The following is a 16,780-nucleotide window of genomic DNA, read 5'->3' as shown; positions in this document are numbered from 1 at the left end:
GTAAGGGATATTATGATTAGTCAATCATAAGGAGACACAACCTCAGGAGGTCAAGGACAACTGCTCTGGCTAGAGTTCTTGCGGGAGTAAAACAAAATCGAGGATTAACTTTGAGAAAGTCATATAGATAAAACGTTTGAGAAGAGATCATTCTAAAGTTCCATTTATACACAATCAGGAGAAATACATGATAATCACTTTATTTTCATATGTATGTTTGATATACTGAACCAATTTCAATGACATATAATGCTATACCAATTAGACTATTCACAGAAGAATTACTATTCTTGTAAGTCTAAAGTGGTAGAGATAGGTAGGTAGGTAGATTGATATAGATAGATAAATATGTACATTGCCCTTAGGCACTGATTTATATCAAGTGAAAAATAGTTATCAAAATATATTTTTCTTGAACAACTCTGATGGTATGGTTAATAAGTTCAAAAAAGAGTGAAAATTATTTTAAATACAGGGAAAGTGCCTATGTTGACTTCACTATAAAAAATGCCCTTTTCAGTAGATTTTGTGTTCCACATTTAGTAGACATTTCATTAAGACGGAAAGAAAAAGACTCCAAAGTCCTGGACTGGACATGGAAAGAACAGGCCAACGTATATGGATAGAACTGAATTTGATTCTGGAGTATGTTTTTTGAATTTGTGTCATCCTGGGAAAGTCACTTTATCTTTGTTATTTAATTTTTATATTTGTAAAATAAGTTTAATAATATCTATTCTTATTACAGCATATTAACACAGAGGACAGAATAATATATACCAATATTATTATTACAAAATAAGATTCTGTTACTACAGAATAAAGTGGATTCAGTGTTAGTAGATAAGATGTGCAGCGTAGACATTCAGACGCAGGTGTAGCAGTGGGGTGGTTGGTGAGGTGGCCTGGGAAAGCACGTTTGGGAGGGTTCACGTCCAGCTGGTGTGCCGGTGTCACAGATAGGAAGGAAAATCCAATGTGCTCTGGAAACTGGGCCCAAGGAGGCTACAATTACCATGTGGCTGAACACAGACACCAGAGAGGGTAGATTACTGGATACTTAATCCAGGAAAGGGGTGAGAATCTCAGCACAACACTAATGGTTCCCTGGGACAGAGTGGAATTGTGGACAGAGATGGATAAAGAAAGACAAAAAGAGGTCATACAGACTTCCAGTGACGGGAATGGGCCAAGAGCCATAGGTTCCCTTTACAATAACATCCTGTGTGTATGTGTGTGTGCGGGGGTGGGGGGGGGTTACATTGCTTAAAACTAATAGCCAGGGTCCTCTAAGTCATGTTTCTATATTCTTTTTGAATTGAGCAATAATTATCATACCATACAATTTGCCCTCTTTAATTGTACAATTTCATGGTTTTTAGTATACTCACAAAGTCGTAGAAGCTCTAAGTTACTTTAAAGTTATAACTTAACTTACAATAATTCAACTCATCAAACAAAATTTCACTTTCCATGTGAACCTCATTTGAGATTTGAAGGGCTGTCTGGTGCTGAAGTCCTGTAGTATTTTGACTGTTCCCAGTACATCTCTATTTACAGTGAGAATCTCCTTCTTTTAGTATTTTTAGTACCATTGTCTTTCAATCAATTAGGTTGATAGTATCCAAAAAAGAATGATTATCTTTGCAGTAAGTTTCTTAACACATTGCTTAGCATTTTTACTTGTAGCTATTGAATTTTGATTACAACACCTAAATATTTAAAGGAAAAACATCAAGCCCTGTAAATGTCAACCCATCTGCCATTCTCTATAAAATTCTTCACAGTAGCCATTACATTTTTACTATTCATGCTAGAAATCACTGTCCTCTTACCACTACTCTGAGCATCTCAAATAAACTACCTAAATATTATACTTACAACAGCCTTAATTTTAGTCTTCACCCTAGCTAGAGGCCTACAATGGGATTATGGGGCAATCACAATAGATTCCCCTTTGAAGCATGAATTTATAGTTGTAAAGAGCCTATGTTCTTATTATGTGCTGGCATCTAGTTATGCTTCTACTAAAAACACACCAAAATTCATTGTGGATGCTGCCCTTTCACCCTTCACACACCCTCTGGTTTGGATATAGTGTGGTTCATGTGGTACCTGGGAACTTTACAAATGGGCAGTGACAATACCACACATGTCTACTGTCCAAGGAACCAGATATTGGTGCCAGACATTCCTCTTAAGTTGCTAGAAAACTCACCTGACAGGAAGGAAGCAGAGGCTACTTTTTTCATTATCTGTTGTGTTGTTTTGGTGACAGGTGTATATGTAATAGAAAATGTGGAATCATTAAATGAATCTACCCGTCCCAGGTCCTTGGTTGGCAGTGAAGACAAATCAACAACTTTATGGTCATGAGGATATAGGTAGACACAAAGTAGAAGGAATAATGAGGTAATCCATTCCTACACAATCCAAGAGAAAGGGTAGAGACAATTATGATCTCAAACTAGTCATCCACAATCATTTTGGAGTAGAGCTGGTATCTTTGTTTACTCTTATGTCAATATATGCCATAGTACAAACTGTTTGAAATATGTACAATATAAATTCAGTGGTGTGGGTTAGTTCAATGAGCTATAAATGAGAATTAAGATTTATTGAGCCTCCTTGCCAATGAGAAAGCATATACTGATCTGAAAAAATATGAGATGCCACAGCAGCAAGCTGTCTTAAATTATTACCAGCCAGGATCACCTTGGTGACCCCTCACACTATGTTTGATTCTACTGGAAGTCTAGCTGTTGTGAGAGATGGTTTCAAGGAATTTCTCACTTAATAATGGTATGCCAGGATTCTGGAGTTGGAAACACAGCAGAATCCCAGTGACCTGAGGGATACTGTCTTAATTATATATTTATAAATTCAGGTCACATGCAAACTCTTAAAAAGAAAACACTTCCTTTCCAAAATGCATGACCTTAGAAAAAAACTCACAAAGTAGGTATAATTGTATAATTCCAATTTAGTTAAATATGGTACCTAGCTATCTCTGATTTTTTAAAAATATCAAAATTTGCATTCCCACCAGCAGTGCAAAAGTGTTCCCTTTAAGTTAATATGTTCCTTTTGGAAAGAAGTTTGGAGAACATTCGGGGATCTAAAAGTAGACCTTCTGTTTGATCCCCAATTCCCCTATTAGGTGTATATCCAAAAGACCAAAAAATACTTTGCAACAAAGATATTTACATCAGATTGTTCATTGCAGCTCAATTCATAATTACCAAGTCATGGAAGAAACCCAAGTGCTCATCAATCCATGAATGGATTAATAAATTGTGGTATATGTATACCATGGTATACTATGCAGCATTAAAAAATGGAGACTTTGTCTCTTTTATGTTTACATGGATGGAGTTGGGAAATATTCTTCTTAGCAAAGTATCTCAGGAATGGAAAAAAAAACATCCAATGTCCTCAGTACTACTATGAAACCAATTTATAATCACTCACACTTTCATATGAAAGATGAATCACAACTATAGCTCAGGATGAAGGAGAGAAATGGAAGGGGATGGGAGGGGAGAGGAGGTGTGATAGAGGGAGGGTGAATGGTGGGACCACACCTACGGAGCATATTGCAAGGGTACAAGTCAAATTTATCAATAGAACACAAATGTCTTAACACAATAATTAAGTAAATGAGGGTGAAAGCTATGTTGATTAGTTTGATGTAATCACTCCAAATTGTATAAAAAATCAACACATTGTACCCCACAAATACATAAATGTATTCATGATCTATGTGTATATGACTTAATAAAAGGAAAAAAATTACTAAAATTTAACCAAGATTTTTGTTATGTGGTCTAATGCTGACTTTTCTTGGCACTTAATACATTTTGGACTTTTCTATTATTTTTGAAGAAAAGGAATTGTCTTTTAAAAGATAAAGCGGTCTCACAGAGAAAATGCAAGTTACCTATTGCCGTGGGTGGATTTGTTTCACATGTGTGTGGAATACCAGTACCTTGACCCAACTATCTGTAAGTGGGAACATGAGTAAACACTGTGATCTTTGCCTTTTAAAAAAAATTATTGAATTCTCAAGTGCTCACCAGCTTCAGTGCTTTTTAACCTCAATTTATGAGCTTATGTCAATTGAAATGTCTTCAAACAGATTGATGGTCTGAAGAATAGCTTTTGCTATTGTATAAAGGTGCTTTATTGTTATTTTTTCTATTGGTGTGTATATAGTAGGAGATAGACAAAGCATAAATATCTGTAAGGCAAAATACATTTTCCCATCATAAAGATAAAGTGACACAGATATTGAATCCTACCATTAAGGACTCTCTTTTCATTCTCCATTTTTTAAGGAAGTTCTTGCATAGTAAGGCCCAAGTTTGTTGACACACACTGATCTCTCTCTTACTCATTTTGCCCTGTCAATGAGAAAAATAAGGAAGAAGAGAAAGTCAATGCAAAGTTCCTCATTAGAAGGAACATCTTGCAAACAAACAAACAAAAAAAGAGTAGCCTAATAACTACAGGGTTACAAACAAGTGGTTAGAATCCCAAGTGTTCTCATGTTTGCATTTTTGTTACTATGCATTCCACTCTTCCTCTACCTTCCCCACTTACAGACTCTTTGCTCCATCATTTATTTGTGATGCACCGTGACAGTAATCAGGTTATTCCCTCTCAGCTCCCAAATCACCCTTCGGAGCCTGCTCTATGAAAATGGATCTGGGCCTTTGAAATATTTCTCTTTGCCGGCTGGCATGATGTTATGCTTCATCAGAGGAGAGGACTGTAGAGACATTGCAGGAAGAAGAGGCTCCCCTTGCTGGTATCAGTGGTTCATTTGTCGAGTTTCTATAGAATGTATTTTCACTGTTCTGCTCAAACTAATGGGTTTCTCCAATGCAAACTGCCTGGAAGATGCATGTTTCATGGTATATTTTTTCTACCTCTTGACTGAGGGTTCAGTAGTGTTTGTGGGAAACCTAGCAGCTAGACTCCTTTTCCCAGAGCTTAGTTTCCTTTGACCCCTATTACAATGGCAGTGCACCCCAGTCCTTGTGCCCATAGTCTCCCATTCCAGCTTCTTCACTAGTCAGTGGGCTGTAATCACACCTTATCTCTTGTCTTCCCACCCAAGTCTGTTTGGCCTTGAATATTCCCTGTCAGTCTCAGGATTCCCATTTGGGCTTTCAGCCCATCTTTATAATTATTCTCCTATCATTACTAAATAATTCTTGTTATTAAAATCCTATTGTTTAATTACTCTGTGGTTTGTGTCTCCTGATTCTTCCTAGCCCAAGGCATACACATACACCCCTCTTATCTTTCATAAACAGATTATTGTACACCCAGTTTAATTTATCTATATTTAGCTTGTTTAATTAAGAACCTGAATAATCAGTTTTAGGAATTGATTTAAGGTATTTTCAAGGGATCTTCATTATTTCTAGCAGAAATCAATGCACTCTATGCTAATTTTATGTGGAATGACTACAAAATTTCCCCAGTGAAAGAAAATTTACTTTTCACTTTTCTTTTATGAAAAATTAAAATGTAGAGATAGAAAATCACCAAAGTCTGGCCTAATAGTCATACCTAATTTTGGGAGTCTGTAATGTATTCTAGATAATTATTTGTTGCTAGCTAATAATTTTCATCAATCTAAAATGTACCTTAATTATACTCAAGTTTTAATTTTGTTACAGTCAAAAATTTTTTTACCTTTTACCTTGTGATCATGTGTGTTTTTCTGGTTTAGAAATTAATTTCCTTTTCTGAAGCTGTAAAGACACATGCCTTCATTTTCTTCTGATAGTTTCAAGTATTTTTTAAACGTGTGTACCTCTTATTTTTGTATAAGATGTTAAGATGGTCCACTGAGCTGCCGTTGGTGATCTGTTTTTACATTGTCAAGCAAATTGCTCCAACACCACTTACTTCCTGATTCACTCTCTCACTGTTCATTTGCTATGCCTCCTGTCTCATATACCAGACATATATATACATGTATATCTGTTAATGCATATGAATATATATTTATATGTGTATATGCATTTTGAACTATTCTATTTTTCAATTAATCTCTTTTTATATTTCTTGCACACATTCCTAGTTACTAGAACCTCATAATAAACCTTTAGAAATGCTAGAACAAGCCCTTCTTATTCATTTTTACCAAAATTAATGTCTTGGCTATTCCAGAATTTTTCTACTTGTGGTAGAGACTGCTAGCTTTTCATGAAAATATGTTTCTTTGTCTTTCTGAGGCTCCATTGACAATGACACATATTGGATTCCATCCAAGGGAATAGGAAAAGAAGAAATATGTGCATGTCTGAGTCAGAATCTTCAGAAGTAGAGGTGCGTCCCCACACTCTTTTCCTCTTCTGCCAAGCATATGCCTTAGGAGACAGCAGGGTCAAAAGATGGATGTAACTCAGTTCCCTAAATCATCACAGGAAATAAACCAACCAATAAGAAGCAAATGTCTTAGATGGTTTAGTGAGCAGAAAATTACATTCTATTTTATTTGAGCCATAATCTTGGTTAGTTTTTTTTTCTCGGAGTCTTATTTATATTAACTAGTGCACTCTTTTATATGAATTTGATTAAAAAGTTACTATTAAAAGTTTAAAAGAAGAAATGATATTCTCTACACACTGTTGTTAAATGGTTTCTGTTAGAATATAGGAGCATCAACTGCTGTTCTGCTGTCCTAAAGTGTTGATTCATAGATAAATTTTGCATTTTAGTAAATACTTTCCCATTTTTTTGTGATTGAGTCTAATGTAATATGCTCATATATCATTTAGCTAGATATAGTCTCTTATGTTTTCTAGAAAATATTATAAGATTCATAAAATTTCTTGTTAATCCTACTGTGTTGAATTTGCTGATATTCTACTTAGGATTCTTTATAAACATAAATTACAGTGGACTATAATTTAATTATAATTTGTCATCTACTGTCCTGGTCTGATTTTAACCTCAAAGTTATCTTAGCTTCTTTATGGGTGGCATTTCATCGTTTTCAATTCTCCAGTGCAGTTGGTCACACATGCGAAGATCTGATCCTAAGTGGTACGAAACTTGCTGATAAAACCTCATGAGCGTATAGTCTCTGGGATGGGGAGGGGCTAGATTGCAGTTAATGAACAAAGCATCAATTAATTAATGGTTGTTGGCTAATTCTGATGTAATTTTGGTAATTTTCACCACAGAGGTATTCATTATATGTAGATTTATTAGCACAAAGATGAAATTTAAAATATCTATAACTAAAAATACCTATTAAAAACCTCATAATATACCAGGTAGACATAACGTTTGTGTGCAATTTAAATAGTACGCTAAGAAGAATGTTTGCCACCTCCATCCAGGTTAATATAAAATATATAAAGTCTCTATCTTTTTTAATGGCTGAATAGTATTCCATGGTATACATATACCAATCCAATGTACTCAATTCAGTAGATAATCTAATACGAGGTTGAGGGTAGGGGGATGAAGGATTGGGAAGAGAGGAAGAGGGAAGAGGATAGGGATTATGGTGTATGACACATCTCTTGGGGTAGAACACAATTACAAGAGGGACTTTACCTAACAACCACAATCAGTGTAACCTAATTCTTTGTACCCTCAATTAATCCCAACCAATTAAAAAAATAGTCAACTAATTTAAATTACACATGAACTTTATGTCCACACTGTATGTATTTTTTTTCTATTTTTAAACTTTTACAGTTTCTTTTTTTTTGAAACTTTTACAATTCTTATTAGTCTTGCCAAAATTTTTAATTTATTAATAGTCTAAAAATAGCATTATTAATGTTTGAACATTTTGCTTGTTCATTATGTTTTCCATCTTATTAATTTCTCTTCTTACTGGATTGTGGTTTTATTTATACTATGCTTTGGATGTTAGTTTCATTGCTTTTTCCCTTAGCATCTTGGCTTCAGTGGTGGGTTCTGAGCACAGTGGCTGGGGACACGGAGCCTGGAGCGAGTGGACTATCATGTTGGTTGGTTTACTGCACCACTGACCCCAATTCTTTACCACTGCATGTCCACACCCTTTGCCTGATAATTTTGGATTTCCTTTCATAAAATTAGGCTGTTACATTGGCCAAGACGAAAGAGGCAGGAGTGATGATAGGCCAGTTCTGAGCCTCCACTGTACAAGACCTTGGGTAGAACCCCCTGCTCTCTGTGGTTCTTCCATTGCTGTGAAAGCAGAGCTAGTGGAGTCAGGGGGAGGAGGAAAGGCATGTGAGTGAAGCTGAGTCATCACAGCCATCTGGTTGGGGTGATAGCCGGTCAGTTCCCAGAGATATGATCAAGCCTACGTGGGGTCAGCCCTCTCTCAGGAACCACTGCAGCATCACAGACATAAGTGTTTATTGCTGCAAGTTAGCGGTTCTTTGCTTCTTTTTGCTATGCAATGTAAATGTAGCAAAAGACCACAAACGTAGGTTACCTAGGATTGCCTTTTAACTTTCATAATACTGACTTTTCTTTGTTTTTACTGATTTTTAAATTTTGATTTCTAACAATTGTGATCAGAGAAATGACTTCTCATAAGGTATTTTTTCTTTGGGATGCCTTCTGACTTCCAAGGTGGTGCAGCGTATTTTAATATTTGGAGGTGTGCTGTGTATGTTTGAAATACATGTATATCACTATTTAAGTTACATGTGTTGTACATATCTATTTACATATCTAACTGTATTCTTCAAATCTTCAGCATCCCTTTCAATGATATAGTTACTACATCAGTCATTTCATGATAGAGTTCTATTTGAATTAAAAAATTTAACTCCAGTGATAATGGAGTTAAATTAATGGTTTGATAATTTCTTATTATATTAGTGTTAGTTTTTAGCGTGTGCATTTAAATGCTAAGTACTTAGGTCTAGAAAATATATTTCAATGATGGCGTCTAGATTTCTTTAGGTTAATATTTACCAAGTGTCTTTTTATTTTTAACTTTAGTTGGGAAATTTTTAAAAATTTGATTAATGTGTGAAACCCTCATAGCTGCTGTATGTCTAAAAATCTAAACTGATAGATCACTGTCTCGTCTTTCCAGTTCTGTCTGTATGTTTACCCTGATTACATTGATGACATTTTCCTTCCTTCCCCCTTACTTCTTCTTCCATTCTGAAGATATAAAAAGTATTTATATTCCCTTAATGTATAATCTTAAATTTTGGACTTTTCTAGCAAACAATAACTTATTTCATGAACACTTAACAACATTTATTGCCTCTATCTTCTTCTTAGAAACAAATGCCCTCTAGATCCTTTAATACTCTTCTGAATTCCAACCTGGTCAGCCTGTTTATTATAATATAAAAACAGTTTGAACATTTAATCTAAAGATCACACAAAGTAGATTTGTTGCTGAACTAAGGAGTCCATCCACCTGTCACCCAAGCCAGTTAAAGGGGAAGTGGATGAGAACTCAACAGTTTTGCTTTATTTGCAGAAATGCCTGTAACTCTAGACAACAGCAAGGATATTTCCTCAGAGAACTTCCCTGCTTTCCTGTTTCCCTTTGTTATTTAAATACTCTCATAGCAAAAGCAAACAGTGGCAATGTCACTAATCATCATAGTATAGATTAAACAGATCCTCCTCCCCATAGGTTGTAAGTTTACAAAATACTTCCCTGATCTCAATGTGGTTACATCTTCAAAGCATTCCTACTGTAGACTAGATTCGTAGCTCCTCAGTATTGTATTAAGTGCCTAAAGTGTCCTGGGTTGTTGGCCGGCACTTGGGGCATCCAGTCCCCTCACTTTATCTATGACAGAAAGCCTTCTAAGTGAATAAACAACTCCAGATAGCAGCACACAGTCCCAGCTGGTCCTTCAAGAGCCTGTCCACCAGCCCTGCTGGTGTGTAATACTTATTTAGGATAGCAGTGGCCACCATCAGATTTATTTGTTAATTAAATTTGCCAGTGAATTGTATGTTTCTGTGGGAAGCTGTGGTATAATGGGGCTTGTGCTTGAGGTGAAGTGTAGAAATTCCACTGAATGTGGCTTGGGTGGCTTCAGCTGGGATAAGACCCTGGGACATTGGTCTTGTGTGTAGGTCATTGTGAAAACATCCCATGAATTTTACTTAAAATTTTTGCAGAGAGCAGCATTTTTCTTCCATAGATATTACATCAGCAACCAGAGCAGAAGTCCAGCTGTGGACATCCCGTCCCTCTTGTAGGAGCAGCAAAGCACGGGTTTAGCATGTTCAACCTTGAGCAAAATAACGTGACACGAGGGTGTGAGGCTGTCCTAGGGGAGGAAGTGACACACACATGCCATCTCAGCAGGGACACAGAATGCTTCCCAGAAGGCAATACCTCAGAGGGTGATAATAACCCCACATCTTTCCAGAGCCCCAGTGAACCAACACTACACAAATAGGACTTGCTGAGCCCGTCCTGAAAACTGCAGGACTTCAGTGCTCTCACAGGGTGGAGAGAAGGGTGTCTAAGCTGAAATATAGAAAGGAAAGAGATTCAAAGCCAAACAAACATCAGTTTTCCAAGAAGCAGGCTGGGGACGTGTCATGGAAGAACAGATCAGGACTCCTGAGCACAAAGCCGAGTCCTGCCTTGTGAAGCAACTGGTCTCCACCCACCAGACTCACACCATGTTAGTCAGGGATGGAAACCACATGGTTGCCATGAACTCCTGCATAATGATGGGAGGCGAGTGTGTCCCAGTGTAGCCACCATCACATTCAGAGGACAGGGACCTGCACAGTGAGGTGCTACTTGCTAGAGTCAAAGCTCAGATGGGGTGTCCAGGGCCAAACCCACTGGGAGGCACATTAGCCAGGGCAGCGTCAGAGAGTACTGTCAGGGGTAGGTCCCACAGGTGACAGCCTCGTGGGCTGAGAGCCAAGTCTAGAGAGAAGCCAACTAAAGAGGTGAGGAAGCCCCGGGGATGGGAGAAGGAGGGAAAGACAGCTCAGAATGAACAGCATGGTCAGAGTGTTCGCTGAGGGAGAGTGGGAATACACATAGGTGGATCTTAGTGCAGAAAATTCAGAATAGATACTTTTTACAGAAATGCCTTTCCCTCCTGTAAGAAAGGAGAATTGCCTGTTCCAGAAGGCTGGACAGGCTGAGAAAGTGATCTCCTTTCTATGGAGTCAGCCACAGCTCCAGACAGTGTGGATACTTCTGTCTGCCTCACACCCCCTAGACTTTCCTACTTTGTTTTTCCCCAGTCCATGTATGTTCTGCAGTTTATTAAAAGATTAACAACAACACACATTTCTTGTACACATTGCAAATAGTTTCAAATTGTACTACTGTTGTAAAATTCAGGATAAAATGTTTATTCTCTAGAAGCATGAAATTCTATTTATGCCACAGTGTACGTTTAAAATAATTTTGTGATAAGGAGAAGCTAAATAGTTCACATTCTGATTCAGCTCATTGCATTCAATCAGTAGAAGATGCTGGAAAGGGCCTTATATTTCTAAAATTGCCATAGCCTGAGAATAAATTATGGAAACAACAAAAATACTTTTGCAAATTCTCTTGGTAAACAGTCCCAAAGCCAGAAAAACAATTATCCAAAATGCCACCAAATTATTGCACAATAAAAGCAAATAACTATAACTTCAAAAACAGTCCAGCCTGGCAAACCAATTCACAAAATTCTAAGTGCTTTATAATAATTTTTGTAGCCAATTTTGGTTTTTTACTCCTATTCTCAGTCTCTGGTTAAAATAATATCATAGTTGCATAATTTCCTAAAAGCTTTTAACCCACTGCATTTATCTTCTAACATTGAACACCAGATATCCAAAAAATTAAAAATAGCCCATTAATTTTCAAAATAATTTCTCCACACATGGGTGGCATTTAGTTCACAAGGACCTATTTATATTCTGGTGATAGGAATTTTAAAATAGAAACAACCCCAAACAACCACACACACCAAAAAGACCCACAAAACAAAACGGAAGAAAAATTTAATGAACTTACCTTTGGAAATTTTTAAGAAAAGCATCTGGAAGTACAGATTATCCACTGGTCTCCTTGTGAAAAGATAATTCAGCTTTTTTTCCCTAGTCTCTACCACATTTCTAGAATTTGCTCTAACTACTTGACTACTATGAAATGTTTCTGTGAAGACTGCTTTCAGAGGGGAGGTTATGATCTCAATTCTATTGGTTTTGCCAAACATCAGTTTCACATGATCATTCTTGGACTGTTTGTCTTTTTATTAAATATTCAGCCAGTTCCTGCAAGCTAATGACATTTATACTTGGTTGCCTGGCTGTATCGTGTTATAAAGAATGATCTTACAGAGGAAATTCAATACGTTTAAGCTTTTCTCTACTATGTTCAAGATGTTTGTGGCTAATACGAAAATTAAAAGGACTGTCTTTAAACTGAGAAAGTTAAACAGCTTAATCAGAGAAAAGCTCCTCTCTCTACCCAGAGCTTTAGGCTAGGCAGCCTGAGCTTAGCCTTAACTGACATTTTAAGTAATCAAGATGTTCTTTTCTCTTTTCCCAGTTTCATTTTCATTCAGTTTAAACTACTATCTATTCATTTTATTCACGGATTATTTAGAATTGTTAATATTTAATTTTAAAATGTCTGAAAAGTGTCTTGTTATCTTTTCATGACTGACCTCAAGTTTAATTCTATTAAGGTCAGAAAACATAACTTTTATGTCAAATGTTTTAAGTTTTATTTTATGACACAGGATATGACCTATCTTGGTGAATATCTCATATACACTTGAAAAATTGTATATTTTGTTGCTGAGTGGAATATCATGTCAATAGCTATTAGATTTAGTTGGTTGACAATATTTTTAAGTTTTTCTATATTTTTACTAGTTTCCTGTCTCCTACTTCTGTTGATTAAAAAAAATGTTGAATTAGGGATTTTTAAACTTTCTTTTAGTGCTAGCAGGTTGTTCCTGAAGTATTTTCAGCTGTGTTGTTAGGCACACACATATTTGAAATTATTAAGTCTTCTTGGTTTATTGAATTTTTTATTATCATGTAAAAATTCTTTATCTCTAGGAACTTCAGTGTGCTGAAATCTACTTTGTTTGATATTAATTTGCCATTTGACGTTCCCTTGATTATTGATTGCATGGTGTAGATTTTCCATCCTTTCATATTCATCTACACGTATGTATTTTTACTTGCTTCTTTATTTTAGAGATGAGGTCTTGTTATGTTGCCCAGGCTGGATTTAAACTCCTTAACTCAAGTGATCCCCTACCTCAGCATGCTGAGTAGCTGGGGCTACAGGTACATACCACTGCTCATGGCTCTCTGTGTGTATTTGACCTGAGTTTCTTGTAGACATCACACAGTGGAGTTGCGGGGTTTTGTCTTTATTTTTAGACCTAATCTGACAATATACGTCTCTTAAATAGTGTGCTTAGACCAGTTATATTTAATGTAGTTACTGATGTTTTCTATTCAGGACTGTCAGTTTGTAATTTTTTCTCTCTTCTTTCTAGTTTTAATTCTTCTGTTTCCCATCTCCTGACTTCTTTGGGGTTACTGGAACTTTTTATAGTATTCCTTTCACCTCACCTATTGTGTTGTTGTTTTAGTGATTTTTCTAGGGATTACAAAGTCTACTTAGAATCAACATTTTACCATTTTAAGTGAAATACATAAACTTCACCATTATATAGAGATAAAATAGGTAGGAAGCTAAAAAGAGCACTGCTTAATAATTATAACTAAAACAGGCAGGAATGAAGGAGCGAGAGAGTCAGCATGGTCAAAATCACCCTCATAAAATGTCGTAATCTCTTGGTCAGTTCTCAGTTCTGAGCTAATTTTCAGATGCAGAACCTGCTAGCTGAAGAACAAGCCAGGCCTTTAAAAGAAAGTCTCCAGCAACATCTTGACAAGTATATACTCTGATGATTATACTTTCCAGCCTTTCTTCAAAGGGACCTACAGCCATTCCTTGGGCAATTATGCCACGGAGATGGTGAAACCCTCATAAATTTTAAGGGCTATTGGTCACAGAGTTGGAGTGGACATTGATGCCTGGTATCTAAAGTATCACTTTGTTCTCACTGTTGGGGGAATATAAACCCAAGGTAATAAAAGGAGTTCTGCTTCAAATCCAGCCCTCTCTGGTCCCATTGGGTCTATGGACATACCCAGTGGTCATTTCTCTATCAAGTATGTTGCTACAATTGCTGTATTTGGCAGTTGGAATGACCTCCATGTTGGAGCCTTGTTCTGTGGGGTAAGGAATCTATCATGATGGGGAAAGGAAACTGAGCATCCCTGTCACTTCTCCCAACTTCACTCCAGCCAAGACACTCAATCAAGAACAATATTGCAACCTGGGGAGGGGGAAAGCAGAGAGTAATGACACCAATGATGAGATAAAGGATGCAAAGGAGTAGTGCCTGGCACATCTTCATTTAATTTGCTATTCCTACCTCTGCAGAAACCAGCTGGATTTTAGACAATGACTAGACTATCTTAACCTCTAGCAAGTAGTGGTCCCAGTGCAGCTGCTTTGTCAGACTTGATACCTGTTCCTAGAGCAGGTGATGTTGAGGCAGTGATTAGTCAGGTGTATTCTTTCCTATTGTAATTAGAAAAGAGCATCAAATGTCATTCACAGTCAGGTTAGTTAATTTTATTTCTACACAGTTTTGGGTCAGTGCTATGTTAACCTCCCAGTCTCTGTTACAGTCTGAAGAGATCTGGACCATTGAGACATCCCAAGGACATCATATTGACACATAATTGACAGCATGCTTATCACACAGGATGAGCAAGAGATGACTCTTCTGCTGTTGACTTTGGTGAGACAAGCTTGTTTGGAAAAGTAGGAGGTAGAAGCTATGAGGGGCCAGGCATGGTGGTTCACACCTGTAATCCTTACTCTCTGGGTAGTTGAGGCAGGTAGATCCCTGGAGACCATCCTGAACAAGAGCAAGACCCCATCTTTACTAAAAACAGCTGCCTGTAGTCCCAGCTACTCAGCAAGCTGAGGCAAGAGGATCTCTTGAGCTCAGGAGTTGGTTGGTGAGCTAGGCTGACAAGACCGGACTCCAGCTATCCTGGGCAACAGAGTGCAACTCTGTCTAAATAAATAAATAAATAATAAGACCTGTGAGGATCCAGTACCCCTTCACTTCCGTGAATATTTTATGCATTCAGTGGTCAGGGTCTTTCTGCCTAGCTTTTCCAAAGTAAAAGACAAATGGGTGGGAAAGGTCAGTAATTGTATATCTATTTGGGTTCTGGTGACAACACATTCAACAACCAGTACTGTTTCTCTGGCCTGTATATTGACTATTGGGGAAGGACAATGTATATGAGTGGGGCCTGGAGTAAGAAAGAACCTTATAGTGGGGCTGGTCTGTGATATGAACAGTGAACTTGTCATTCCAGCCAGATGGTCTGCAGACCCTAGCATGCTAGAGGTGTCGATGATGAGAAATTTCTGTTAAAAGGAGAGCGAGTGCTTCAATGTATGGGATACACACCTGTGAGGATGTGTCAGCAGGGTGCAATCACATACATCTTGAGAATCATACTATAAAGGAGGATTTGGGGTGTTAGAAAAGCTCTTTGTTTAGGCAATGTCACCCAGTTTACCCTGCTACTCCTGATACTCTGCTTCTATGGATAACTTATGTGAAGAACTTCATGGTTTACAAAAGCAGTTTCTTATTTGAGTCTAAAAAGACCTTGCATAATAAGGTCCAGATTTGTTGATATACACTCATGTCTCTATCTCTTTGCTCTCTTATAATACATAGGAATAGATGTATTATTGCAATCACAAGCGGTTTAGATATATGAATTGATTTCACAGGTTACCATGGGAAGGTCATAATATATTTGGACTTGTGCTTGAGTTGGTGGGAGGTGTCTCCCCTGAACTGAGATGTGAATAGACTTTAGCTATTAAAATAAAAAGAATAAAAGCTAATGACATTGACCTGCCTTCCTTAGCTTCCAGTCATTGATCCACTGGGAGAATGAAAATGGCCTGGATTATAAAATGAGTGATTATAATCTTAGTACATTAATATTCTATAGTACACTAAATATTCTATAGCACCACCCCAACAAAGGATTTTCCAGCACAAAATGTCAATCATACCACTGTGAAGAAACTCCCATCTATGTAAGAATAAATAAGATTAGTGTCATTTAAATTACTTATTCATAATCATTATAATGTTTTCATTGATTAAGCTCTCAGAATAAATTATTCTTACCTTGTACTTCAATGTATGTAGTACATTCCTTCCTAGTTTTTTATAATAAGAGGAAGGGTGAACTCACTCAAGTTATAGTGTCTTGGGTTGAATTCTGCCCAATGAGAATCTTTGAGAAGACAGTAAAGTATTTCCAATCCTTTATAATAAGAGTTCTATTTCCAGCCAGCAATTGTAACCTAAGAATTCAACTCCTTAGCTTTGAAATTTCCATGGATATAGATCAATCAATCAAAACAAGAAAAGCACCTATACTAGCATCAGTAGTAGACAAGTTAGCATTACATGGATGGACACTTTGAGAATGTGGGTGCAGATGGACTGAGAGGAAGGAAATGTCAACCAGTCAGGGAGTCATCACAGACACACTTGTGAGAAGACGCCAGGAAGAGGCACCCTGGCAGGGTGGAGACAGGCAGCGTCAGACAGCATGAAGATCTCTGGCAATTGCATCAGAGCCCTGCATGAGAAACACATGCCCCGTGTTCCATCTTACCATTTTGACTGATACGTGAACTACGGTATTGATCAACGTAATG

The 16,780-nt window shown here is 37.1% G+C and overlaps 1 protein-coding gene across 3 annotated transcripts in view; it reads right to left on the bottom strand.

Moving 5' to 3' along the window:
* The window catches only part of LOC128569806 (ABC-type organic anion transporter ABCA8-like), a 67,732-nt gene extending 55,417 nt beyond the window's left edge, over positions 1-12,315 (bottom strand). Inside the window, exons 1-3 of one of the 3 annotated variants that reach the window (XM_053568323.1) lie at positions 11,990-12,315; positions 4,302-4,403; positions 2,219-2,423 (exon numbers count right to left, since the gene is read on the bottom strand). In XM_053568323.1, coding sequence (XP_053424298.1) covers positions 2,219-2,423; positions 4,302-4,397 — 301 coding nt within the window. In that variant the 5' untranslated portion in view covers positions 4,398-4,403; positions 11,990-12,315. The remainder of the gene's footprint in view (positions 1-2,218; positions 2,424-4,301; positions 4,404-11,989) is intronic. The other 2 variants (XM_053568324.1, XM_053568325.1) reach the window with 2 other exon arrangements.
* Positions 12,316-16,780: the final 4,465 nt, after the last annotated feature.

This window comes from Nycticebus coucang, chromosome 18 (genome assembly GCF_027406575.1).
Source record: "Nycticebus coucang isolate mNycCou1 chromosome 18, mNycCou1.pri, whole genome shotgun sequence".
Classification (NCBI taxonomy): Eukaryota; Metazoa; Chordata; class Mammalia; order Primates; family Lorisidae; genus Nycticebus; species Nycticebus coucang.
The sequence above is the reverse complement of the archived record's forward strand: the minus strand, read 5'-3'. Positions and strand labels throughout refer to the sequence as shown.